The sequence below is a fragment of the Hypomesus transpacificus genome, unplaced genomic scaffold (assembly GCF_021917145.1).
Source record: "Hypomesus transpacificus isolate Combined female unplaced genomic scaffold, fHypTra1 scaffold_205, whole genome shotgun sequence".
NCBI lineage: Eukaryota > Metazoa > Chordata > Actinopteri > Osmeriformes > Osmeridae > Hypomesus > Hypomesus transpacificus.
Window position 1 is genome coordinate 177,721 of NW_025813746.1, and position 26,393 is coordinate 204,113.

The 26,393-nt window shown below is 48.2% G+C and overlaps 3 protein-coding genes across 4 annotated transcripts; 1 reads left to right on the forward strand and 2 right to left on the reverse strand.

The window, feature by feature from the left end:
• Window positions 1-1,757: 1,757 nt before the first annotated feature.
• Window positions 1,758-8,398, forward strand: nr2f6b (nuclear receptor subfamily 2, group F, member 6b). 2 transcript variants are annotated; one of them, XM_047013866.1, is made up of 4 exons: window positions 1,758-3,684; window positions 4,611-4,705; window positions 5,690-6,280; window positions 6,402-8,398. In XM_047013866.1, exons 1-4 carry the CDS (start codon window positions 3,416-3,418, stop codon window positions 6,674-6,676), a joined length of 1,230 nt encoding a protein of 409 aa, XP_046869822.1. In that variant the 5' UTR covers window positions 1,758-3,415; the 3' UTR covers window positions 6,677-8,398. The 2 variants fall into 2 exon arrangements, with proteins under 2 accessions (XP_046869822.1, XP_046869821.1); XM_047013865.1 differs by having other exon boundaries at window positions 1,759-3,684; window positions 5,687-6,280.
• Window positions 8,399-9,049: 651 nt separating this feature from the next.
• Window positions 9,050-20,907, reverse strand: LOC124462234 (occludin-like). Its single transcript, XM_047013864.1, has 8 exons — window positions 20,523-20,907; window positions 17,303-18,105; window positions 16,838-17,005; window positions 13,381-13,541; window positions 12,487-12,702; window positions 11,559-11,730; window positions 10,959-11,000; window positions 9,050-10,822 (listed from the first exon to the last, which is right to left on the reverse strand). The coding sequence occupies exons 2-8, from the start codon at window positions 18,083-18,085 to the stop codon at window positions 10,724-10,726; spliced, it is 1,641 nt and encodes a 546-aa protein (XP_046869820.1). The 5' UTR covers window positions 18,086-18,105; window positions 20,523-20,907; the 3' UTR covers window positions 9,050-10,723.
• A 318-nt stretch (window positions 20,908-21,225) lies between these two features.
• mfsd12b (major facilitator superfamily domain containing 12b) lies at window positions 21,226-25,960 on the reverse strand. The gene is made up of 9 exons (XM_047013873.1): window positions 25,544-25,960; window positions 25,141-25,351; window positions 24,239-24,371; window positions 23,620-23,826; window positions 23,121-23,213; window positions 22,910-23,002; window positions 22,440-22,610; window positions 22,214-22,308; window positions 21,226-21,722 (listed from the first exon to the last, which is right to left on the reverse strand). The coding sequence occupies exons 1-9, from the start codon at window positions 25,818-25,820 to the stop codon at window positions 21,590-21,592; spliced, it is 1,413 nt and encodes a 470-aa protein (XP_046869829.1). The 5' UTR covers window positions 25,821-25,960; the 3' UTR covers window positions 21,226-21,589.
• Window positions 25,961-26,393: the final 433 nt, after the last annotated feature.

Sequence of the window (26,393 nt, forward strand, 5' to 3'; positions counted from 1 at the left end):
GGCTGTCGTCCTGTGACATTCATCGGCTTCAGGGCTGGTTGAGAAAACACAGGCAGGTTAGCCAGGCTTCATGCAGGGAACAGCTGCATTCCTGACCTGCAGTTCAAAGAGCAAAAGACACACACACACACATATGCAGCCATGCACTACACTCGTTCGCACAAAGACAACAGTTGAACACATACTCTCACACACTTCTCACACACACCCACCCTAAATCTCCTGGGATACGGGTGAAAACAAACAAACTCTGTCAGAGAGGTCATCGGATTCTCATTTTCAACACAAGGCAGTCCTAACCTTTAACTAACTCGTGGTTACGGGGCAGATTCTAAAATTCAATGAATCCAATGAATTACTCTTAATCTACAGTTTGTCGAGATTTACTTGCAGACCAGTGTCTTGCCCATTACATTTATACAGAAAAAAACATGATCCATTTCCCTATCCATCAAGTAAAACTAATTTGCAAGTATATTCATTCTGCTTAACCAGCATGGCCTATAACAACCTTCCTGACAAAACAAAATGGCTTCCCCCTGAGCCCATGTGTCATTCGTGGGCTACAAGGACAACATACCCGATGTAACATTTGACTCAAATCAACAGCGCCCAAAATCCCCCAACCCAAGACCAAGTGTTTTCTACATGATGTGGAGAAAGCAGAGGAATCATGTGATGAACACAAGCCCAGAAGCCTTATTTGCTTCATGGAGGAGCTTTGAAGCAGACAGGGCGAGCTGGCAGCTGTGAATACAGACTCTGTTCCTCTTCCTACCCGGCTGTTATCCGACCCCCTTCGCTGCAGGCTCACTTGTTTATTCTGTCCTGCTTCTTCTGCAATCCTTCACATGACAATGCGGTCGGCACGGCAAAGGCTCTTCTCAGTGCTTGAGAAGAGACAGGGGTCTGAAGGCAGGCATTATGGGATGGCAGGGCAGTGAGGGGAGTCAGACCAATGCGGGAGAATGTTGAAGCAAAACACATGTCTATACTATACTGAGAATCTTATGCAAATACTTCCCATTCAAGAGGATGAAGGATACTTTGGAAATACATGTCCACCAGGCAAGAGAGACATGGAGTTGGTATTGATGACAAGGGTGAAAGACATATGAATAGACACTTTAACCTTTAGACAAGTTCCTTGACCGAACCCCCTTCCTGTTATTATTGGGTCAACAAAGTCACAGGAAGTCCTTTGGATTAGAGGGAACATGAAACTGCAGTGGAAAGCTCTGCCGTGCGCCTGGTGTGTTGCCCAGTGGCCCCCCTTTGTGTCCTGGGACTGTTGGGGTTAACTTCTCTGTGCTTGGAGGCTGGCCTGGGGTCAGGGCTTAAAAAAGGGGGGGTGGGGGGGTGAGCAAGCAGCAGTAGCATTCTTTGTATGTGTGCGTGCGTATGTATGTGTGCCTGTGTGTGTGACTGTGTGTGTGCCTGTGTGTGTGCCTGTGTGTGTGCCTGTGTGTGTGTGCCTGTGTGTGTGTGTGTGTGCCTGTGTGTGTGTGTGTGTGTGTGTGTGCCTGTGTGTGCCTGTGTGTGTGTGTGTGCTACACCGCAGCCCACTCTCTGCTCTTTGACTCCAATTGCCTTATAAGGTAGTGAGTGTCATGGCAACCAGAGGGCTTGAATAGCAGTGTCAAATCCCTGAGCACACACACACGCTCTCTCTCTCTCTCTCTCTCTCTCTCTCTCTCTCTCTCTCTCTCTCTCTCTCTCTCTCTCTCTCCTACTCACTGGTCTAAAGGAGGGAGGGACAGAGGGAGGGAGAGGCAGAGAGAAGAGAAGGAGAGCAGGAGAGGCTCTCTCAAGGCTTCTCTGCACAACAGCGCCAAGATCGTCCGCGACGGTGTTTCCCCCCCCCCCCCCTCATCTGGTTTGACTAATTTATTCCTCCGGAGGCCAGAAGGAGGGCCCAGAGAGTGACCAAGCAGCAGAAGAAGAAGGCAGGGACCCTGCCTATCTTACGGGGAAGCACAGAGGCTTAGGCCTCAGGTCGTTACTGCTGGATGGACAAGCACTGACAAAACAAGGGAGGGTAAGAGAAGGGAAGACGCACAAGGAGGCTTGCTGATAGGAGGTTCCACTCGGTTTAAAGGCCGAGGAATCGTTTTGGTTTTTTTATCTCCTTTTTTTTTTTTTTTTTTTTTTTTTTTCGTGTGCGTTTCTTTCTCGGGGGCTGGCATTTGAATGCCTGAAGCACTAAGTTAGAAGGGGTCAGAGGAGTAAGAAGAAGCGAGCGTGTTGTTTCACAACAAACTGCGGTGCGAGAGGAGTTGGTTGAACTTTGATCCCTACGAAGCAGGAGGAGGGGGGGGTTAAGAGGAGCACTGTGTTTAGTTACCTAGGCAAGCCCAGACTCAGTCAGCCTGTTGCCTGGATCAGTCTGTCTGCAGGATGTTGTTTGGGAACATCTGAGATGTGAGCTTTTCTATTTTCTTTGAACATTAGTCTGGTTTGAGTTTCGTCAGCAGACTGAAAATTTCAAGGGAGGCTGAAAAGCAACATTCCGTTTCCAAGGTTCTCCGAATATTTTGAGCCCTGTGGCACATCAGACCCTTCTGAAGCTGAAATGACCTCCTTAGAGATCATCCAGTTTTTTTTTTCAAAGGTGAAGTGAGATAAGCCCAACTGGTGCTGTCAGATTGATAGATAACGCTTTCAACACGCAGCCAAGACTGGTCGGACTAGTTCACCAAGTGGAGAGGTTGGTCTGACGTTAAAGTAGGGCAGTCTCTCTACCTGCTCCTCCAGAGAGAAAGTAGCGCTGCGCGAGGAGTGATGAGGTATTTCTCTTCTTCTTGATAGAGGCTCTGTTTTGCCCTTCAGACTGCTTTTGATTTGTGAGTCTTCCTTCCAGAAGGGGAGTGAGAGAGAGAGGGAGAGCGAGGGAGAAAGGGAGAGAGAGAAAGGGAGAGAGAGAGAGGTAGCTAGCAGAGCAAGAGAGTTTGTGTAATGTATTATTTCCTGTGAAAGGGCATGCTGCACCCTTTTCTCCTGCCTGAACTCTGAACCACTCGTTGTGTTAGAAGTTTTGTGAAGCCGCGGGAGGAGTCATTGACTGGAGGTCAGAGGGAAAACGAAGGAGTGAATGGGAAGAAAGGAGAAGAAGAAGAAAAGATAAAGAACAACGTCACGCTTGGAGAGAAAAAAAAGCAGATAACTTTCGTCGGGTCATTTGAACAAGACAGGAGGCGAGAGAGAGGTCAGACGAAGGAATCAGATTTGGAATCAGATCACTTTTCCGTTCTTCCGGAAGGTCGCTTTAACAGAAGCCATACCCCCCTTTCTTTTTGTTTTCATCCGCGTTTGGAAAACGTTTTTTTTTTTGGAAGCTCCGACCTTTTCCAGTGGGAGAGAAGCACCAGGAGCCAGAGGGCCGAGGGTGTGTTAGTGTTGGCCGTGTGGCTCAGATATGGCCATGGTGAGTGGGGGATGGGGGAACCCCAACGGGGACACAAACGGGCTTGGGGAGAAGGCTTACCTCCGGGGGGACGAGGAGGAAAGCTCCCCCCGGGCTGGCAGCAGCGACGTGGAGGTGGGGGACGAGGACAAGGTGTGCGTGGTGGACTGCGTGGTGTGCGGAGACAAGTCCAGTGGGAAGCATTACGGGGTGTTTACCTGTGAGGGCTGCAAGAGCTTCTTCAAGAGAAGCATCAGGCGTAACCTCAACTACTCCTGCAGGTGAGCGCCATGCTGGAAGAGGAGTGTGTTTGTGTGTGTGTGTGTGTGTGGGGGGGGGGGGGGGGCGGGGGGGGCACACGAGTGCTTTGAACCTTATGGGTGTGGAGGTACTCTCCTTCCACCTGACATATTTAAGTTTAAAAACGTTTTCTTTCAGGATGCCCATTCAGGATTTGTCATTTGAAACTATTTTTTTTTTACCAATCCCTGTAAAGAAAATAATTCAAATGTACTTTTAATGATCCTGTCTATGTATTCACACTGTCGTTTTGAACGTGTGTTCTTATGTGGCATGACAGCAGCTAGCACGCCTAAAGATCACAACAGAACCTGTTCAACACTCGTCCCACAGATAAATATAAATCCATTCATTCCACTCCTCCCTCAAACCTCTCACACGCTCACAGGACCACAATGAGACGCCTCAAGGTCACCTATGTAAAGATGTTCTCCCTTGTAGAAGGTCAACATTCTTGCCATGCTACAGCTCACTGCCATTTTTCCGCTCACCTCCGTGTGTGTAAGGGGCCGTGACATCCTTGTGTTAGCTTTCCACCGCCTGCGCTGTCCAGGCAGTTGTTTTGGCCCTCAGCTCAACCACGATGGTGGCTATGAAGGGGGGCCTCTCTGAAGCGTTAGCCAATCTGCCCTCTGGAAGGCATCAGGAGTGTGTTTGTAGATGATTGACAAAGGTCAGCCATTTCGATGGCTTTTCAAACAAGTCCCACTCACATAGTTCTGTTATCATAAGGGGTAGCTAGGGTTGCTGGGTTTCAGTGTTTACCGTAATAAAGGGGTGTGCACTCTGGTTTTTATAGAATTGTTTATGTGTTTTTGTGAAAAGTCCTAAATTAAACTCATTCGACCTCTGGGGTTTGTGTTGTGTCCTGCGCTCTGTCTAAAGGTAGTTATTTCCTCTTCTTCAGGTCGAATCGGGAATGCCAGATCGACCAGCATCACCGGAACCAGTGTCAATACTGCCGGCTGAAGAAATGTTTCCGAGTTGGCATGCGTAAAGAAGGTAACTCACCTATCCCTCCTCGGCTCAGGAAGGGCCTCCACTCATATTTACATCAAATAAACAGGAGCCAGCCAGGCCACATGTTTTAAGTCACAACAAAACGAGACAACCGCAAATAATGAAAGCACTACTATCAACAGGGCTAATAATAACATACTATTAGCTAAATATTGACACTGTAAACCCAGATGTGTTTGTCTGTCGAGATCCCTGACACAGTGGAACCTTCCGGTAAACACGTTCCAGCTGCGGCTGTTTAGTCGAAAGCTTCCGTGGATTCTTTACAAGCGGTAAACACAAACCTTTCCATAACTTCACAAAAGGTACTACAAGACTGATACTTCATCTGTCTCGAGCTTCGTGGGAGACCCTATCTTCACCCACCAGCACAGTCCTAACTGCCCTACGTCCTTCCGGACTGAAGGGCACTGTGCCATAGGCATCTACCCATACCAAAGCTGCATACCCGACACGACAGACCTGACGCGTGTATCCTGCACAGAGCTGGCACCAGAGCAGTGCTTTCTATATTCAGCCAGGTTATTAATGCATCTGTCTGACCACTCTGACACAGGGCACACTGTTTCCACATTACCTGGAAACGCCTGCATCACCTTCACTGCTCCCTTAAGTAGGGCCTGTGGGGCTCTGTACGCCCGACACGCTCTCCTTCTACTGAGCATGCTTGGCAGGAGTACAACATGCTACCAGGGCAGCAGTGGACTGTCACCCGATCCAGGCCCCAATCTACTGCACATCCTCTTAGTGAACCTCCCGGTCTTATGCAAAAGCCCAACCTTCGGATCTCATGTATCAGTAGTAGCTTATTTAGGTTGGCTTGTTTATGCCAAAAGGCCCACGTCGCTGCCAAGCGGCACACTTTACAAGAAGGTCTAACACAGGCGTCTCCCTCACCCTCTCTCTTCTCCGCTTCTCTTCTCTCCTTTCTCTCCTTTCTCTCCTTTCTCTCACCCCCTCCAGCAGTCCAGCGTGGACGCATCCCTCCAACTCACTCCGGTATCAGTCCCACCTCCCTGGCCGGGGGGGTCGGGGGCGGCGGGCCGGGCCACGGCGGCGGCGGGGGCGGAGACTACTTCAACGGCCAGCCGGTGTCGGAGCTCATCTCCCAGATGCTCCGCGCCGAGCCCTACCCCAGCAGCCGCTACGGCCAGCCGTTCAGCCAGCCGCAGCAGCAGATGCAGGGCGCCGGCGGGGCCTCGGTCATGGGCATCGACAACATCTGCGAGCTGGCCGCCCGCCTGCTCTTCAGCACCATCGAGTGGGCCAGGAACATCCCTTACTTTCCCGAGCTGCCCGTGTCGGAGCAGGTGGCCCTGCTGCGGCTGAGCTGGAGCGAGCTGTTCATCTTGAACGCCGCCCAGTCCGCCCTGCCGCTGCACATGGCACCTCTCCTGGCCGCCGCCGGCTTCCACTCCTCGCCCATGTCGGCGGAGAGGGTGGTGTCCTTCATGGACCAGGTGAGAGTGTTCCAGGACCAGGTGGACAAGCTGACCAGGCTGCAGGTGGACTCTGCCGAGTACAGCTGCCTCAAAGCCATAGCCCTTTTCTCACCAGGTGAGCGGTTGAACGTTCGGGCTTCTAGCTCTCTGGTGGGAACTGAATGGGAGTGAACTGGCATTTGGCGAAAGCACAGGAAATCTCTAACTGTCTGTCTGTCTGTCTGTCCTCCCCCCAGATGCGTGTGGTCTGACCGACCCTTCCCATGTGGAGAGCCTGCAGGAGAAGGCCCAGGTGGCCCTGACGGAGTACGAGAGGATGCAGTACCCGGGTCAGCCCCAGCGCTTCGGCCGCCTGCTGCTGCGCCTGCCTGCCCTGCGTGCCGTGCCGGCCAGCCTCATCTCCCAGCTGTTCTTCATGCGCCTGGTGGGCAAGACCCCCATTGAGACGCTCATCCGAGACATGCAGCTGTCCGGGAGCTCCATCAGCTGGCCCTACGCGCCCGGACAGTGAGCTGTGGGCTTGTCCCCCCCCCTTCCCCCCAGGACTGGGCCCCCCCCCTCGTCCCCCAGGACAGGGCCCCCCCTCATGGGCCAGGCTGACGTGATGAGAGATCCAACAGAGATGTTGTTGTGTGAACCCCCAGTATTCCGGTGGACCCAGCTGTGTCGCATTCCCGCTGGGAACCCCATACAAGATTCTCCCCAAGAATAGCACTAAACGATTCCTACAGGTTCCCTACGTGTGCAGCACTTCCTGTTTATATGTCTTCATGTGACTCTATCTCTGTCTGATCCTCGATCATCTCACTCTGGCTGCAACAAAGACTGTAACTCTGGGCCTCGTGCCTGTACTACCTCCACCCTACAACCATCACCCTGAACCCTCCACCCCTACAACCATCACCCTGAACCCTCCACCCCTACAACCATCACCCTGAACCCTCCACCCCTACAACCATCACCCTCCACCCCTACAACCCCCTCATCCTGACCCCTCCACCTCTATAACCCTCCACCCTACAACCTCCACCCTGAACCCTCCATCCTTATGATCCCCCACCTTGACCCTTGTTGAGTCCAGGCTCTGTGTGACCCCCTGCTCTGCCAGTCTGTTGTCACATCCCCAGCGTGACGACACAACTCAGTTCTTTTTGGGCGTTGTTCGCTAACTGTAGCCTACACAAGAGTTTTTCTCTTGATTTGAAATTGATTGGTTATGTCTGACGCCTTTTTGTTTATGGTGTTGTTGGCACCTTCGTGAACAGTGCTCCAAGTAGATTGCCGATGTTTGGGGTGTGTGACGATAGCGGAATGCTAGCGACGTAATGCGGTAAATAAATATATATATATATATATATACAGGCGACGCCGGAGCAGAGCAGAATGTATGAAAACTTAAGTACATCCTGGTCTCAGGGTGTCTGCCCTATCTTACACTATTACCTCAAGTTTTATATCAGAGACAAAGATTGTATAGTGAACTATTCATGTAAGCGGATCGTAGAGCGTGTGTTGTTAAACGGAGATCTCTCAGAGACGACCGCGATAGTTGACTTAAACAAAGGGATCAACGCATCGAACGGCCAGTCTATAAGTAATCCTCCGACATCTCCACTGAGCCCATGTAAGTAGCATCTGGGAGTGCAGCCGTATTGATTAACAAGGCTCTCCTCCAGACACAGCACCTACAGTGTGTGGTGAGATCCAGGTTAATAGACTATGGCTTGTTTTCAACCAGGCTGTGGATATGTGTATGACGGCCGTCGATACGATGATTTCGCAATGTATTTAAAGGTACTTAGCCCTTTAAGGTGTAGCCTACAGGGGGTGCGACACGTGTGGCACTATGGTAAATATGTTTTATATGACGTGCAAACTTTGAGCAATGTTGCCATGGACTGCTGAGTAATGTGACAAATGCATGTCCTGCCAAATGACCTAGGCTACTTGAAAAAGAAGAGTTGAAACCGTTTTGGTATTTCGACTAGAATAGAAAACCAATGATGGAAAATGAAAATATTCTGGAAAACTTGTCTTCAAATCCTAATACGTTAGTACAAACACATGTATACATTCTGAAATCAAAGAGTTAAGATTCAACTAGTGACTTGATTGTGTCATTTTACATAAAATCTATGTTTCTACTACTATGTCAAACTGAAATGTAAGAAATTTGATATTGCAGACCATGGTTATTTTTGCATTGCTGGAAATAAAAGCATTCATACTCAGACTGGGGTTGTTTTGAAATAACCGTTGAAACTTTTGACACGTGAACACATGACTCAAATGACTTCAAACCAGTAAGGTTGCCATGAAGAATTAATACACTGGGGTATTGTATTCTTCATAAACAGTCAACCCGGAAACGTCCCCCAACTTGCTTTGTGTAGATGCACATTTACTCATTTAGAAGACACTTTTGTCCAAAGCGACTTATAAAATCGAGTGGCCAGAGATAGGTGTTAGTATGAGTTTATACTGTATAATCAACGGGAACAAAACATATAGCCCAAGTAAAATGTCACCAAAGCGGGGAACAGTGGCTTTTTCTACAGATCGTTCAGCCAGCAGGGGAGTAGGTGGAGGCCAAAGGCCAGGAGCACAGGCAGATTTATGGCCCATGTGGTTTTACAACCCAGGCAGTGTTAATACAACAGGGGACATTATGTGTTTGAATGGTTTGGAACGACGAGAATCTACAGCGCCCTCTACTGGACAAACTCATGACTCACTCAAACTCACTGCAACCTGTTAACCATTGGTTTGGTACTGAAAAGACTAAATCCGTATCATTCTGTTTTAAAGGGAATTAGAGAAGTTTATTTATTTATTGGGAAATCAATCCATTTTCGAAATACCTTCTTTTTTTTTTTTTTTTACAAATATGTTCAGTTATAAAACAATAAAAATGAAAGGAAAAGGTAAATGAATACAAAAATAAATGACTCGGGCAGGAGAAAGTTTGCAAAAAGAAGATTTCTTCTTCATAAAAATTAAAATAATCAAAACAAATGTGATATTTTCTGACGCAAAGCATTACATTGCATAGGAAGTGTATTAACATAACTATTACAATGTTATATAATCTAATATAATCAACACAAAATCAACCCTAGTGAATCATTTAACAAAATTACAAAATATAAATGCATATTGAAGTGTTTCCCAAATTGTAGAAATACAATTTAAAAAAGACGTAAGACATTGTTTCTTAGAACTGCACTGTCAAGTGAAATTGATCATAGCAGCAGTGCATTGTGAATGACCGCAAAAACAACGCACACCAGTGATATGACTGCCAATGTTCAATACAAAATAAAAAAAAGAGAAATTAAACTGCTGTTTTGGTGAATTCGGAGAGATGCATTGGATGTTACATTTTAATCATGTATACTCATTGTCAGTAATCACAATGTACACCCTTTTGGCCAGTAACCATAAGCCTGCATCAGCCTGGTTATGTTAGAATAATCTGGTCTGCAAACACTCAGATGACAATACAAAAGTATATACACAAAGCATCGGTTCGTTCTTCCGTTCACTCGTTTTGGTTTATCTCACCCATGGAAACCAGTCGATGGGTTTACAGAAATAACTGGAACACACTTCACAAACAGTAGACTGCATTGGTACAAAATCCAAACTTTTAAGAGCACAAGTTATTTTTCGTTCCAAATGTAATTGGGATACACGTCAAATTACGCATGTTTTACAATTTCAGTAGCAATCCTTCGCAGAAGTGATTCAGACGTGTTGCGGTTGGGTTTTGTTTGTGGGCGTTGCCATGGGCGATACCCGGCGAGAGCTCCAACACAGTAATCACACTTAACTTCTCTCAGGTTTACGACACTGCCACCCTTATCTCAGTAGACAGAACAAAGTCAACGCACCAATCTACAGCAAACAGCATCCAACCAAGCTTTCTTCCACAAGTTCTAGCAAAGCGAAGGTCGAATGACTTTGGAAAACCTCTTTCCCAACCCCCTCCAGACCCCCCCGGCTAAAACAGTCCAGGGTGGGAGTCAGTCTCACCTGGCAACCTGTTGGTTTATCGCTGGTTCAACAGTGCTTCACGCAAGACAGAGTCCAAGCATTTCCTGGAGGAGCTAAAGCATTCATGGTCAGTGTAGTCATTATGGAATGGGATATACAGTGGTTCTATATACAAAATGCAAAGGGGAAAAACTACACACAAGAAAAAAAGCATTTCCGTTGCTCTGTATCGTGTGTGTGTGTGCATGTTTGCGCGTGCAAGCGTGTGTATGTGTATCTGTACGTACATGCGCGTGTGAATGCATATATGAGTACGTGTGCGTGTGTACATGTGTGTGTGTACATGTGCGTGTGAGAGTGTGTGTGTACATGTGTGTGTGTGTGTGTGTGTGAGAGTGTATTTTTCTGCAGCTTGCGGGCAGCTTTGGTCTCAATGTTGACGTGGGTCTTTCGTTCTTCCCGTCGTCTCAGCATGCAGGTCGTGTTCAGGAGTGTTGAATTGTCATGAGAACTGAGGCGTTCAGAACCTGGTGTGTCGAGCGGGGCCACGCCAGGGCCCTCGCTACTGGCCCTTATCGTAGTCCTTCACCATGCGCTTGATGTGGAAGAGTTTGTGTCTCAGCTGGCGACACTCCACCTTCTTAGACCGGTATTCGGACGTCTGAGGAGAAGCAGAGACACGCCTAATGAGTAAACAAATGCACCCCGGTGGTACCCAGATAACAGGGATGACAGGCAGGGGGCGCTGTGTAAAGGACGGGTGATTCTGTGTGACTTGAACTCGGTCGTCCTCTCACCCGCTTCACGTCCTTCAGATGGTTGTACTCCTCGGCCACGCCCTGAGGGGAGACGGGAGACATTGGGTATCTAACACAACGTGAGGAGACCACACACACATGTATACACAAACACACACACGTATACACAAACGCGCGCGCACACACAGCCTGCTTCTTAAACCCCGTGGTCACGCACTCTCCCGCCCCCCCCCCTTCCCCCCTCGAGGGGAGGGGCGAAGGGGGAATGGGGCATTTGCGTCGCCGTGACAACCAGCGCTGGTCAAAAGTTTAACTTTTTTTCAACTGAGCGCTCTGAACAGAACAGTCTGCTCTGCCAGTAAAAAAAAGGCTCCTGATTGATGTTAAGTGGAAAAGGGGGTTGTTGTTCAAGTAACGCTTAGTGTGACAATGGCCTAAATCAGAATTGGGTTTAAGGGTTTGTGTATCAAGTTTCAAGTTTATCGGCCACTTGGTCAAGTATAAACCCAGACAATTTTAAGTTCTGCTACTCTCAGCTGTCCCACCGTTCTAACCTAAACCTTCATTTTGATTATTAGGATTAGGGTTATAAAAAAATCCTAATCCGGTGTGAGCTGTTCTGGGTGTCGGAAATCTGACCTGGTATTTGGAGGAGCCTTCGTCCAGCGAGTCCAGCTGTCTGCTCAGTTTGTTCATCTGGTCGTTGATGTCGTCCATCTCTGCACACAGCTGCTTGTACTCCCTTAGGTCAGCGTCGAACTCCCTCTTGTAGTCATGACGCTGACCGTCTGAGGTGATCTCGGGGTAGTTGCTGGGGCGAGGGAGAAGGAGAGAGATAAAGCGAGTGAGAGACAGAGAGGGGGAGGGCGAGAGAGAGAAAGAGAGAGAGAAAGAAAGAGAGAGAGAGAGGAAGAAGCAGCGAGAGAGAGAGGGGTGGACAGAAATAAAAGAGAGACAGGGAGAGAGAGAGAGAGAGAGAGAGAGAGAGTGAAGGGGGAGGGCGAGAGACAGAGAAGAGGAAGAAGCGAGAGAAAGAGGGGTGGACAGAAATAAAAGAGAGAGAGAGGGAGAGTAAGACTCTTGCAACCAACAAGTGGAGGCCACAAGTGCGCTGGTCCAACCAGGGGGTCCAGACTGCTTGTGTCCCCTGAGTCCACTCAGGGACCCTGGGCAGCAGAAGCCTGATTCTGCAGCTCTGACTAACCACTGACCTCCACCACTCAAACCTTTGGCCCAATTCTCTCATTATTTGAAATTACAAACCCATGTGGAATGGCATGCCAGAGGAGATTAGTTACTCTGCTGAACAGAACACAGCCAGGAGAGACCACTACCTGTGTGTGTGTGTGTGTGTGTGTGTGCGTGCAAGGGTATCTGTGTGATATGTGACTATGCCTACCAGTCTTCAACCCTGTATGCAGACCTTCCAAGCGGGCATATGTTAGTGAGCGTGAATGTGTGTGTAACTGTGTACAGTCCATCAGCAAGAGTAGGAAGGAGGGTGCGGATGTGATTGTGTGGTGTGTGGTGTGTGATTGTGTGGTGTGTGCGTGTGTGTAGCCCTCACCTCTCCAGATGCCCTGCGTCCAGCTCGTTGCCCGTTTCTCCTCCCGTGGTGTACTCCGTCTCGTACTGCGACTCGTCCAGCTCCGGGTTACGACGGCGTCTCTTCCCCCGGTTGGCGGAGGGCTTGCGGACCCCGGCTGCCTCCTCTGAGGGGCTGGAGCTCACCCCTCCACCGCGGGACGGCTGGTCCGATGGCCGGCTGGACCGATCCGAGTACCTGAAACACGTTCCCAAAACGAAATATATCCGTCATTTATCTGTCCGAGTGATGACAAATCAAGATGATGATACGCGGGGGATTTTGAACCTGGGATCTCTTGATCGGCAGTCTAATACCCTACCACTGAGCTAAACTCATCCATGTTATGTAAAAGCATGAATTACCATGACACATACATTTGATGGATTTTATGGTTATCTCAAGGTAGGGAACCAGCTACCCCATATCAAGTGATCTTTATGATCATGCGTCTAGTTAGAACATCCCTATTTTGCTCCTGACCTACATGCCATCGAGCACATCATCAAGTAAACACACAGAAAGATGTTCCTGAAACCAGAAACCAGGCATGTAGGCTTGTCCGCAGCGTACAGGACAGGAAACAAGTTCAATTTCGTGAGTTTACAGGGATTTTGTGCTGTCTCTTGTGATTGGCCAAGGCATTACAGCACATACCAGATGCCATAAGTGAGGGAGCTTTGGGAGGCTTGAGGTTTCTCTACTGTAGGAAAAACAACCTTGCGTACTGTAAAGCACCATTTTTGAAATGACAGAAGTCCAGACTTTCGCTGATGGAATCTCTACGAAAGAACGGTTGCCGTCTATGCTGAATTTGTAGAACGTTGTAAACAGAACTACTTCCTCAAAGTAATCAGTGTTCCGCTGTTTACTCACACATTGTCGTTGTACGTTTCCCCAATTAGAACGCTGCTTTCTGGCTTGGCAGGGTAGGAGATGATGCTATTGGCTGAGGTGTTTAGTGCCCCGCCACCCTTCTCTGACAACACGACTGTAGGGGCATCATGGGTACTGTTGTTATCCTCCACCTGGTTCACCTAAACCAATCAAAAAACAGAACTTCATCAGCAAATGACAACAGTCTAAACTAAGGATGTGTGGCTTTTGTGCCCATGTTCACGATCTGAGTGACTCACAATAATAATAATAATAATGTGCTCGTTTCACAGATTTAGCTTCCTTTACAGTTGGGTTTCTCCACTTGTCCTTGGCACAATTAGTTTACTTGAAGAAGAGAATGTTCTTGTTGGTTTTGTTGCAGAGGCAACTGTTCTCTGAGTAGCAGGAATGTTTTTATTGAAACATTTAGTACTGAGTTTGGCTAAGTAGTGAGGCATTTATCTCAACTAGAATACTTCTAGTCTGGCTTGGTTCGTAGGTTTTATGGGGATAACATGCAAATTGCCTCTGCTTTCATTAACATATTCCTAAAAGAAAATCTCGACTCTAAACTGTATCTTGCCATTTTGAATCTTGGAGACGTGATCACAGAAGAAATACACATAGGAATTAAGTAGGTAACGTCATCGTCGAAACATTTTCACGGCGGCTTCATAACCCTAAACACAACAGCAAACTCTTTCCCTCAAACACTTCCTCTTTTTGTTCGAAAAGAGTCTTGTGTCTCCTGAACACCTGCAGCCGACCGGCTCATCAGTCCTCGTCACAAAAGGAAGTGCTCCCTGGGCTCTAAACAAAGGAAGGATCATCTGCGGAGCAAACTCTTTCCCGTGTGACTGGGGGAGTGTGAAGGACAATAGAGGCCCCCGGGCCAGGGGTCACTGTGACTCTCAGAGCTGCTCTGGCCAATCAGGCAGTACCCACGGACCAAAGCAATGTGCTTGACACATTAACACGGTGAAACAGTGGTCCGTTTCATGACTCATACTGGAGCATCTTAAACAACAATGCCACGAAGCAGAGTCACAAATGCCCTGGAAAAAGCGTTTTAAGCAGGGGAAATATCCTAAGCTCTCCAGTTGTTCAGCAGGTAGGTTAGACTAGGTGAGGCTAGGTTGAACGACTGGGCTTGATCGGTCTTTCAAAGACGGTTGAAAGGAGAAGTCCTCTGGATCTCTCCATCGGAGCGGTCGAAGGAGTCAACCAGAGGGTGTGGCGTTTTTCTTCTGCAGCTGCTGGAGAGGCCGCCTTTGAAGAGCACAAGTCATCCAGGAATTCCAACAATGCCCTCTCTGCATGGTGCACGGTGGCCGCGGGACCGCCAGGAGGCTGAGTAAGCATGGATGGAATGTCTGAGGCCTTAGACCTGGGGTAGGGAGGTGGCTACGGAGGGAGGAGAGGTGGAGGGATGGGGGAGGGAGGGAGGGAGGGAGGTGGAGGGATGGGGGAAAGACAGAGGGGATGGAGGGATGGAGGGAGGGAGGTCAAACGGAAGGCGGATTTGGAGGAAGGAGAAGTCAGGGGACTCAGGGAGATCAGCAGGTTCTTCTGGTGTAGGTAAACTTTCAGGCTGGGGTTTTTGGCTCATGGGAGAGGAACCTGCTTGTGCTACACAGTGCTTGGAGGTTATATTGAGCATCACTAATTGACAGATTCATTGCAGGGGTTTTAGAGAATGATGAAGTGAAACAAATGCCATTAGCTGAACACAATCCCTTCTGACAGGTCGCCTAAAAGGCTGAAGCCGAAAGAACAAAAAATGCAGTTGCAGAGCAGAGATTCACTACGCTCTTTCAAAATACTCATAACCATATTTGAGATAGTAGGTCAACGTCAGGAAATGTGTCCCTCTAAACAAGAAAAAAAAAACTGGACAGTACATTTATGACAGTCAGTCCTTTCAAACCAACTACAACTGATGTTGCCTGGGAGGAAATTCTACTCTCTAAACATACAAGCAGCAGCCATCCATCTGTCCATGAGCAGATGTCCGTCCCCCCCCCCCCCCCGTGTGGAACGTGTGACATCATCCAGTGTTAAACAATGCATCGTCTCCAGACTGAATGCAGCCAGTGTGTGAGGTCATCAGAGAGAGACGGGGCACCAGGCAGCCGTGTCATTAAAGGCTGCTGTTGACATGAGTCACTGCGGGGCTAAGGCTGCTCTTACCCAGCCTCCAGTCCTCCCAACACGTCTGGCTTGGGCCCTCCAGTTGGTACTGACAACCCGCTCGGCAAACAACAAATGTGTCAAACACGCCATGACACTCCTCTGTGGTTTCCCACACACAGCCTCACCACAGCCAGCCTGTAGTCCTGCCATCCATTCCCTGGGTTACCCCCGGTAAACACAGCACCTACAAGTTCACTTTATTTCCCTCGTTCACTCAATACACATGCACTTCCTTAATCCTTACAAATGGTTAGCTACAGTGATTCCCTATGTCAATAAATAAACAATGCAAAGAGTCGTCTAAAACACTGAGCAACGGATCAATAATTCACCTTCAAACCTTTCTGACCCAAGCCAAGCCCTTAGGACGTTGTTTACGTCTAACTGTAGCAGCCTGGGTGCTCTGGGGTGGTTAATGATCACTCAGAGTGAAACTAGGTAGACCCAGAACAAACAGCTACTATCAGCCGTACCATGTGACCACTGGGCACACTGGAGTGGTCACACGATATACACAATAAAAGTCAAGCCAAGAGTCCTTAACAGTTTTCAGAGAAGGTTAACAAGAGCAGAGAAAGAGCTTCCGTGAGGCGTGTAGCCTAAAACCTGATAACAGAACTGAGTTTATGAGAGTTGACAGAGCATTAACCAATGTCATAGGAAAATGTATCATTATTAGCACCTTGCTACTTTACTTTACAAGATTAAGGTAATTTAGACCTGTTACACGCACATACACACATACTTACATAAACACACACACATTAAGTTTCCTCCATGGAATTTCACAGTACGTTGTGTTTTCCATAATAACTCTGACCTCCCCTGTAATAAAAATTAATTGTCATAAATGTTGACACCCCTGGTGGACTGTGACCTCACATAGATGAGGTCACATGACTGAAGTGAGGGGAAAACATCCACCAAGACTCTGAAGTCTTTCTGGAAATCAGGCGTGTTTTAGATCGCCACATTTACTCACAACGTTGCGTAATCCCTTCTCCCTAACCCGACCGAGAAGCCCTGATAAGAAGGCTCTCAGTGAGATGAATCATGAGGCCGCCTACACGCCTTGATAAAGACGTGTTAAAATACACGGACAAAAGTCGGGTCTGGTCAAGATTAGCGCCGGTCAAGACCTTTCTGATGAAGTAGATCTTGAGCCTCAGTCTAAATCTCTCATTCAGTTTGACTGAGCCGCAGAAACCTGCGGTTTCGTACCTACGACCGAACCACAGCCTCCCTGATAACCCCGTCTCACCCAGTCCTCCACGTCGCGGCCCTCAGGAGCCAGCCCTCCAGTCAGGGGCTCATCCCAGTAGATGTTGGGCTTCCCGTAGCGCCAGATCTTGCTGCGTGTTTTTTGTGCGAAGAAAGCAGCGACCACCAAGGCGATCACCACCAGGAATCCACACACCATGGCCACGCCCTGGAGTGACAACGTCAATATGTTAACATATAACATACACACACACACACACACACACACACACACACACACACATGCTAAACAAACACAGAGTTCTTCACACAAACACTCTTACTGTTTGTCTGTGTTAGTGGAACATCACATATCGTTATGTAGTTACATAATAGTCATTGTAACCTTAATTTAAATCATTGCCACATACTAACTTTTCATTTAAACTACCAGACAACATCATTTTCTTTAATCCAAAATGAAACTTCAAACTTGATGTCAGTTGGGCAGGCCCACCCCTCTCACCTCTTGTGGGTCCACAAAGCAGTAGTGATACAGGTACTGGTTGTACAAGGGGAAGCCTCCGACCCCTCCCATGTTAGAGTAGCCTGCCCCATACAGGTTCTGACACATCATCAACATGGGGTTGTACATCATGCTGGAGGAGCTCTGGGCCATAGGGTTCACCCCGACGATGTACACGATGCTGATGATGCCTTCGAGGAAGGCCATGATGCAGCTGGCCACCAGGATCACCAGGTAGAACTTCCTGCAGCGGAACACGGGCGTCTTGGAGAAACTAGCGATGAAGAAGCCCAGCGCCCCCACGAAGTTGATGGCCGCCATGGCGATCATGCTGGTTTTAGCCGAGTAGGGCGTCGGGTAGGAGCTGTATTGACTGCCGTAGCCCCCGTACCCGCCTCCGTACCCGCCTCCGTACCCTGATCCATAGCTGCTGCCGTAGTTACTGCCATAGCCCCCATACCCTCCCAACCCTGACCCGTATGACCCCATGCCCATCTGGTACCCCTGCATGTCCCACATCAGAGTGGAGGCCACACAGGCGAATATAGCCACACAGAGCACCACCACCACGCCCATCATGGCCTTGACGATGCCGGGCGGGGAGATCCACTTGTAGAAGTGCTGAGGCTTCTCTTCCATGTAGTAGGACCCTGGGGGGGGCGGGTAGGGGTCGAACTCACTCTTGGGGGAGGTGAAGCTGACTGGCGGGCCGTAGCCATTGGAGGGGGCGGTGTAGGGAGGGCTGTACACCGGAGGGCTGTCGTAACGCTGTTTCTCGAACATACTGGCACGTATGCGGGAGGCTGGAGAACACAACAAGCAGATACCGTCAGATAGAACTCCATAAAGTACTGGGAGATACAATATCTGGCCAAGTTTCGGACAACACCAAGACGTTTTACTTTGATAAACGCTGCGGGTCGTTAGGGAGAGCAGGGCTTGGCTCTCTTCAGGAAAACAGTTTGATAGATTTGTGGGAATGTGTGCCGTGCTGTAGTTCAAACAGATCTGAGATTTGCTTAGTGCTCGCACATTCACTTGCTTCTCTGCTGAAGGTGCCCTACTTGAACCGAGGTAAGTGAGTGCACAGACCTCACAAGCAATTACACCCAAAACAAGTCAGACATAGTCATTTCCAACATTACACGCTGTAGCGCTCCAGAGGCCTGACCTCAGCGCGGAGTTCTGTGAACCAGGCAAGGCAGAAACGGCGTGGAGACGTTGGTACCAGGAATCAAGAGTTGCGCCGACAGCACAAAGCCATCGTTCTTCCAGTCAACTCCAGGCTGTGGGAGTCTCCCCTCAATCCCTCATATTGTCCGGCGGACTTTGAACATTTCACATCCCGCCCTCGGCCTGCCAAGTTTTGTTTTTGTTTTGTTTCAAATCATTCACAGATACGCTACTCTTGCAGGGTAAACATGCCAAACAATGACCATTCTTCTGCTGCTCTCTACGCACACACACACACTGTAGGGGGTTGGGGGCATGGGGGGCCAGGAAGGGCGGCAATGTGTGTGTGAGGGGGGGGGGGAATTGGTCGTATTGAACAAATACCAGACATAATTGCAGATGATTCCTAAAGAAGTTTCAGAATGATGTGCTTGAGACAGAAAATAACAAATAACGAATAATAATCTCGCTTCTGAAGTGAAGGTCATCTCAGTTCGGGACATCTGCAGAGTGCCCATTGTTCCACTCAGTAATAGAACGTAACAGAACGTCCTGTGAACGTTTTGGATAACAGCACAGCAGCGCAGGGAGCTACAGGAGGAGACGGCTACATGAGGCTAACTGTGAAGAAGCACTCCCTGGCCCTCTAAACAGGACTCTCCTAACAAAGACCAGACTGTCCATCCTGGAGACCTGGCAGGCAGGCAGGCAGGCCGGGCAGGCAGCCCCAGGCTCTGCAGCCATTACTCTGGTCTTTACGACCCTGTCTGGCACAGCTACTGTAGGGGACTCGCCTCGGGGGCCCCTCATCTCAGTCACCTTCCCTTCATCCTCCCCTCCGTACGCCCCCTACTTCATCCTCCATTCTCGCCCTCCCTTCTTTCTCCCACTGTGCCACCCTCCTGTTCTTCTTTATACTCAACTTCTTGGCTTTGTTTTTGGAATAGGCTAGGTGGGCCGGGGGGGGGGGGGGGGGGGGGGGGGGGGGGCTATGGGAGTTTCGAAGCTGCTCGTCGCAGGGACGGCGTTGCCATGGTAATAGGTGAGCACATAAAATATAAAAAGAGAGGCACAGTCTAGAGACGATCCAACAAGAGCTCTTCTGTGTGGTTCCCGAGTGGATGGAGAGGGAGTAAGGGAAGGAGGGAGGGGAGGAGGGAGTGCAGGGGAGGGAGGCGAGAGGATCAGGTGTCTTCTCTGGGGGGGGGGGGGGGGGGGCGGGGCCACAATCCTCTGTTGAGGATCATCAACCGCATGCTCGCTGGCCCCTGTCCTCCTTGGAGAACAATTCCCCCCCCCCTCTCACCCCTGATCCACACACACATCTCAGTGTGGGACACCTGGAGTGTGCACCTGTCATGCTCTCCCCATGGGTCTACAAATACACCGTACTATAACATCAGGACACACCCCAGACTGTCACATTAGCTACCATACTGAAGCACTTCAGTGTTCACACCTGTAGGCACCGTGGAGGAAAAGAACCTGCTCCATTTTGGTATAACAATGGGACAGGAACATGGGTTTTATCTCTGACAAAGCCAGAAGACTTTCCATATACTGAGATGCTGTCGAGCATGTTCAATTAACGTCTTGTGGTTGATTTTTTTCTTTCTTTCTAAGCCTCATTCACATGCTTCACGTCACAAATAATTAACTCCATGCCTTCCATAGGCTGTAACTGATACCAAGCATAATTAGGCCTATGGTTTCATCACCATTATTGCGCTCAAAGGTAGCCTACGCCAGTTTCATATGATGGTACAATTGCACTACAAAGCAGGAATGTGTGTGTGTGTTATTATGAACTTGTTCAAAATGTTTAGTCTTATAACGGAAAGTATTCACTGAGTAGGCCTGTACATTTATATTTTCTTTGTCCGTTTCTTTGCTATGCAATACGCTTGGAAAACCAATCACATTCTTCAAAAGAAAGCATTGAAAAATAATCTTCCAGTTATAAACGAGCTTATTCCTAATGTCAGAATATTGTGTTTGTATTCAATCTCACTTTCTACTCCTTCTGATAGAAGTTAATTTCACTTACCTGAAGTTGATAGAAAAAAGAAGCACTCGACCAATCTCGTCGGTCCGAAATCGAACCCGAATTCGCTTCTTCTTCGGTTTGTTAAGTTCCAACAATTCTTCCTCGAGTCTGAACCAAGTCTAGTTTGATGTAATATTTGTCATTTGGGCTACCTATTATTAGTCAGAAATATGTCTCTCGCTACACTGAATCCTTCCGACTCCTGCACGCAGATACAACGGTCCTAAAAGACCTATGAACAAGTGCTTCGTGCACTACGCTTGCCCAAGAAGGGACGTCGGATAGCCGAGTCCAGCCCTATGTAGTAAGGTGCACTAGCCGATTCAACGGTGAAAGACTGTATGGTCAGTTCTAAAGACACGCAATTCCTCCCCTTGAAAAAAAGATAAGGACGTCGAAACAGGTAGGTGAGAGAAAAGTATTCATGCAAACTCCAGAGTCCAAAAAACCCTATATTTTGGCTTACAGTGCCATCGTCCGGACTGAAAATGTTGATTCAAGCGCAAGGGTCACCGAGCTGGACTTTGACATCAAAATATTGGCTTAGTCCGTGCCGAGACTGCTTATTCAGTCATAATATTGTTTCTGTAGTAGGCTAATAATACAATAATGTACAGATTAAAAAGTTACAAAAAACAGAAAGTATCATAGGGGAGTAAACATTCTGCAGATAGATTTATTTGAGCTGATAACTACAGCACTGTGTTAAGATTAAATTAAGCCTCGACAATGAATTCAGTGAACTGACTTCATGGTCATTGAGGTGAGTTTGATTTCAAATGTAGTTCAGTAGTTGGACACTACATGGCGATGCAAGTTCTTTTCACCCTGGTCGAATAACTGAAGTTCCCCCCCAAATAAATCTCCAAGTAGGTTCCCTGCAAACTGCCCTGTTCTAAGAACCAACATATTTGGGTCATTGAAACAAGAATATCAGAACTTGTAAACTTCTCTCCATTCTTGATACAAATCAATGTATACAGCATAGCAATAGAGGATTTTATTATGAACTATTAAAGACTGCATAAAAAGGAGACATCGTATTAAAATCCCCACGGATTTAGCTTTCATTGGCGGATCTTGATCGGCCAGATGAGGATGGTGCACAGACACGCAGCCGCTGCCAGGGCAACGCCACCGGTTACAATCACCATGACATCACGGTAGAACCACACGCAGGCTGGGCAGCAAGTCTCTGTGCTGTGGAAAAAAAGACACCTCACCATCATTTCCTTGACTGGTATACAAGTACAGGGTTTCCTGAAGGTAACATTCATGCTATATGGGGCAGTTCAACTATGAGACAGGGGAGACAGGGAAGAGAGAGACAGGGGAGACAGGGAAGAGAGAGACAGGGGAGACAGGGAAGAGAGAGACAGGGGAGACAAGGAAGAGAGAGACAGGGGAGACAGGGAAGAGAGAGACAGGGGAGACAGGGAAGAGAGAGACAGGGGAGACAGGGAAGAGAGAGACAGGGGAGACAGGGAAGAGAGAGACAGGGGAGACAGGGAAGAGAGAGACAGGGGAGACAGGGAAGAGAGAGACAGGGGAGACAGGGAAGAGAGAGACAGGGGAGACAGGGAAGAGAGAGACAGGGGAGACAGGGAAGAGAGAGACAGGGGAAGACATGCAGACAATAGTCTGGGCTGGAACCCGAGCTGCGATTGGTCAGATTCTGTCCCTCCACTCACCTACAGGGGTGCAAGCTTTGTATGATGATAACTCCCAGGCCGTTGGCCATCTTGTCCGTAAAGCTCATCGCCCCGTACACAAACGCCCCGCTTTGCTGGCAAAACAGGACGGAACGTTCAGCTCAAAAGGTCACACGCATCCAGCCACGGCGAGAAAGGCGACGTCGTGACGGCTTTAGAACGGTTTGGAAAGACGTTTTTTTTTTCCCCCGGCTCGTTCTCTCACCGTTTGGTGCCCGATGAGACGTGCCGTCATGGAGAGCGACATGACCAGGACGGTGGCGGAGCCCGCCCCCAGCAGCACCCCTGCCCCGTACACCTGCTGACCCATCTTCACGTCCACCAGGACCCAGTAGGAGAAGCCCAACACCAGCAGCAGGCCCAGGAAGTACGTCATCTGAGGTCAGACGACCACAGAGGTCATTTAGGGATACGGGCACAGCTCAGTGGTCGGTCACTCAGTGATTGCTACCTGTGTCTGTCGTTTTCGATGACATTGTCTGCATGTGCACATAGGATAGCTGAACTTTCAGTAGGGAAGTCCCGGAAGTAGTTCAAAGTAATATATATAGTATAAGGGTAACTGTCATGTGAAAAGGACCACAGAGTTTACACCATTACATGCCATCACAGAGAGAGAGAAAGCAGGAGAGAGAGAAGAGAGCGCAAGAGAGCGATACAGATACAGAGACTCACATTAATGCCTATGAGCTTGCTGACTGGTTTCATGACCAGCGAGCACACAAACTCACTGACATACATCACCAGGGGGATGGTAGCAATGAAGTTCTGCAAAAGAAGAAGGAAGCCAACGCTCGCAGGTTTCACAAACACGACTCGGTTCTGTTAAGAAAAAAACATTCCAAAACCACTCAAATGTCGTCTGAAGGTATTCCAGAGGGTTTACCTTGGGCAACAGCAGGGCGTTTGTCAGATACATGGACATGTAGGTTTGGGATAGGTTGACCATCAGCCTGGTACACATGTACAGGAACGCAACCTGAAACCAACATGAACCAGACAAACTGCTCACCAACAGTTTGAACCACATGTCCACAAACTCAAGTGTCACTGTGTGTGTGTGTGAAACAGTGTCAAAGAGATCCACTGATGTGATATGATTTCCCTTTCCACTGCGTGAAAATCTCAAATGTAGGATAAACATGTGTTTGTTCAAGAGGAATCTTTTTATGTCACATTTCCTCTTTTGTTGTAAGTTGTCAAATTCTGTGAAAGAAGCCTTCACAAGGAAGTATTTTTCTAATTCCGAACATTAGATTTCACAACAGTAAAATGTGGAAAAGCAATACATTTTTTTCTATGAAATTCTAGGGACCCCCCCCACACACACACACACACACAAACACTCCTGAGAGTCACAGGTCATTTGGAACCCAGAGAGTGACCTGGTAGAAGGCAGGTTCCTTGAACCAGTGTTTCCACTGCAGCAGAGTCTGGGATGAGGAGGTCTCCTGGTTCAGAGAGAGAAGAGGCTGGCCCTCCTCCTCCTCCTCCCTGCCAGACTCCTCCTGGGCAGGGCCTGTCTCCCGGGTGCCCAGGTGGAAGACCAGAGAGAACACCGTTCCAATAGCCAACACGATGAGGGACAGGTCCTTGGGAGAGAGACAGAGAGAGACAGAGGGAGAGAGAGGGAGACAAAGAGAGAGAGAGACAAAGAGAGAGACAAAGATTGAGTGAGTGAGTGAGTGAGAGAGAGAGAGAGAGAGAGAGAGAGAGAGAGAGAGAGAGAGAGAGAGAGAGAGACAGTGAGAGAGAGAGACAGTGAGAGAGAGAAACAGTGAGAGAGAGAGAGAGAGAGAGAGAGAGAGAGCAATGAAGGAATTGGAAATGAAGATTTAGAGAGAGAAATGGATTTAGCGATTTGGATAGAGAGAAAGAGAGCCCAAATTCTACTACACATCAACCTTCCACTGGTAACATTTCAACAGACTATTGGTGAGCACGTTGTATAGTTTACGGACATATTTGCTACCGAGCCATGTATTGGTAGCCCTGCTCTCCTACCCTGAATATGGGGATGTCGACACGGCCCAGACTGTCGGAGATGAGAGGATTGTCAGTCTGCTGAGCCTGGAAGTGGAAGAGTAACCAGGCCACGGCATACACAGTGATGTTGGCCACCACGGTGAACGCATACCTGCACAGACAGGACCAGGACGTGAGGTCAGGTACACAGGCATCTCCAGAGACGGTTTCAGAAATTCGCACCACGATTATGCTGAATGCCAGGATATGAAATGTGAGATTGATGTCATAAACCCTCTGGAATTTAGGCTTTCAGTGGGTGCTTTCATTTCCGATGAATTTCTAAATCTCCACCTTAATTCGCTAATGAAAAATTAAAGCCTGGTTTCAAGGCAAGGCAAACAAACACATGAAACTTGGCAATCATTCAGGCAGCCTAGAAACATCCACTGCTCTCGTTAAGAAGGCTAAATCAGATTTCTTCCTGAGCATAATTTCAAATGTAACATTCTGTTGAACATTTAGGGAGCTTAAACCTCACGACGTGTTCCCAAATGACATCTGGTTCAGAAACTATTACAGATATAGTCCATACAGAGAAGTACAGAATAGCATTTGTTTGAAAGGACCTTAAGAATGAAGATAAATCCAGTTATGCCATTCCAAAGGTAATGATTTTCCTTTCAATTCATTCCTATTAGTTCAACCAACCCTTACCCCTGAAACCCACCCCATTGGTCAATCTGTTCAGTTCTGACAGAGCTAAAGGCAAAACAAGCAGGGAGCTTTTACACCCGGCAACCCTTGTGTTAGCTCTCTTAACAGTGCTGGACCAGTTAGGAACCATGGTAGAGCGACTGAGAGAGAAAGAGAGAGAGAGGGGGCGAGGGAGAGAGGGAGAGAGAGATTCATATGTGAGGGTGAGAAGGGAAAGGGTTCACCTGCAGGCGGTCAGCTCCACCTTGGCATGCTCACCGGACACCAGCTCTGGGATGAGGGAGAGATGGGAGATCTGGGTGGAGGCCCAGCCAAACTGGAAGATGATGATGAAGGGGATGAAATAGGTGAGACCCACCCAGTGTGGGGTGTTCACGTCACAACCCAGGCATGGGTTGAAGATGAAGGGGAAGGAAACAAGCACGCTAAGGGTCCCTGAAAGGATGGGGTTGGCATGGAAGAACACTTTTATTTTATCACCCTCAAATCTGTGTTTTTTTTGTTGTGCAAGGTGTGACGGTATGGTAATGTGGGACAAATAATCTAAAGACTTGCGGTGCCACTACAGTAAAGTAGGTAGCAGCAAACAAAATAAAAACGTATGTTACTTTCAATACGACTACTTACCCACTAAATGCCATGTTTTTCTTTTGCCATAGGCTGCGAATCCTGGAGTTCGATCAGATTCGTATCCAACTAGGGGGGTGGAGAGCCCGTCCGCTATTTGACCCACCAGCAGCAAAACACCTGCATAGGTGCTCGGGAAGCCCAGCACTGAGTGGTAGTAAACCAGTAAATAGGTAAACCACATAGAGGCGCACAGATCGTTCAAAAAGTGTCCAACAGCGTAACTTAACCGCCTGACGACCGGTAAAGATCGCTCCATAGGCGACGGATCCGACATGGTAAAAAATTACTAAACCCGTATTCCAGAATTCCAGTCTAACTTCGAAAATGATCACATCTGTAAATTGTGTGGCTGCAGTTCTGAGCGGAGTCAATCCCCAATATTGTCATCTTAATGGAAGTACTCCTAATATTGGGATAATTTATATAGGGGGGGGGGGGGGGGGGGGGGGTATTGCACACTTGAGGATTACATCAAGCTCTCTTGCCTAGTCAGCTGAATCGGTTTCCCAATGGGTCTCAAATGTTCAAACCTATTTCAAGCTTATTTGCAATAATTGCGGTCTTTTCTTCAAAAATAAGAAGAGCATGTGACTAAATTGACTGTCGATTATCATAACCATTCATAAATTGTAGGCTACATTTTGATGATGACCTTTAGACTGGTGCAAACTCTAAAGTTCATATGACGGTATCACTGACATTTTATATGATCTTTACAATTCTATAATACTCAGTTAGGTACGGTTAAAAAAAAATGTATTGGCAACGCTTTCCCCACCCATTTCTTTTTTGGGAAACTCTACTACCCAAATTATAATTTGTTTAACTCATGATGTACAAAGGTTCG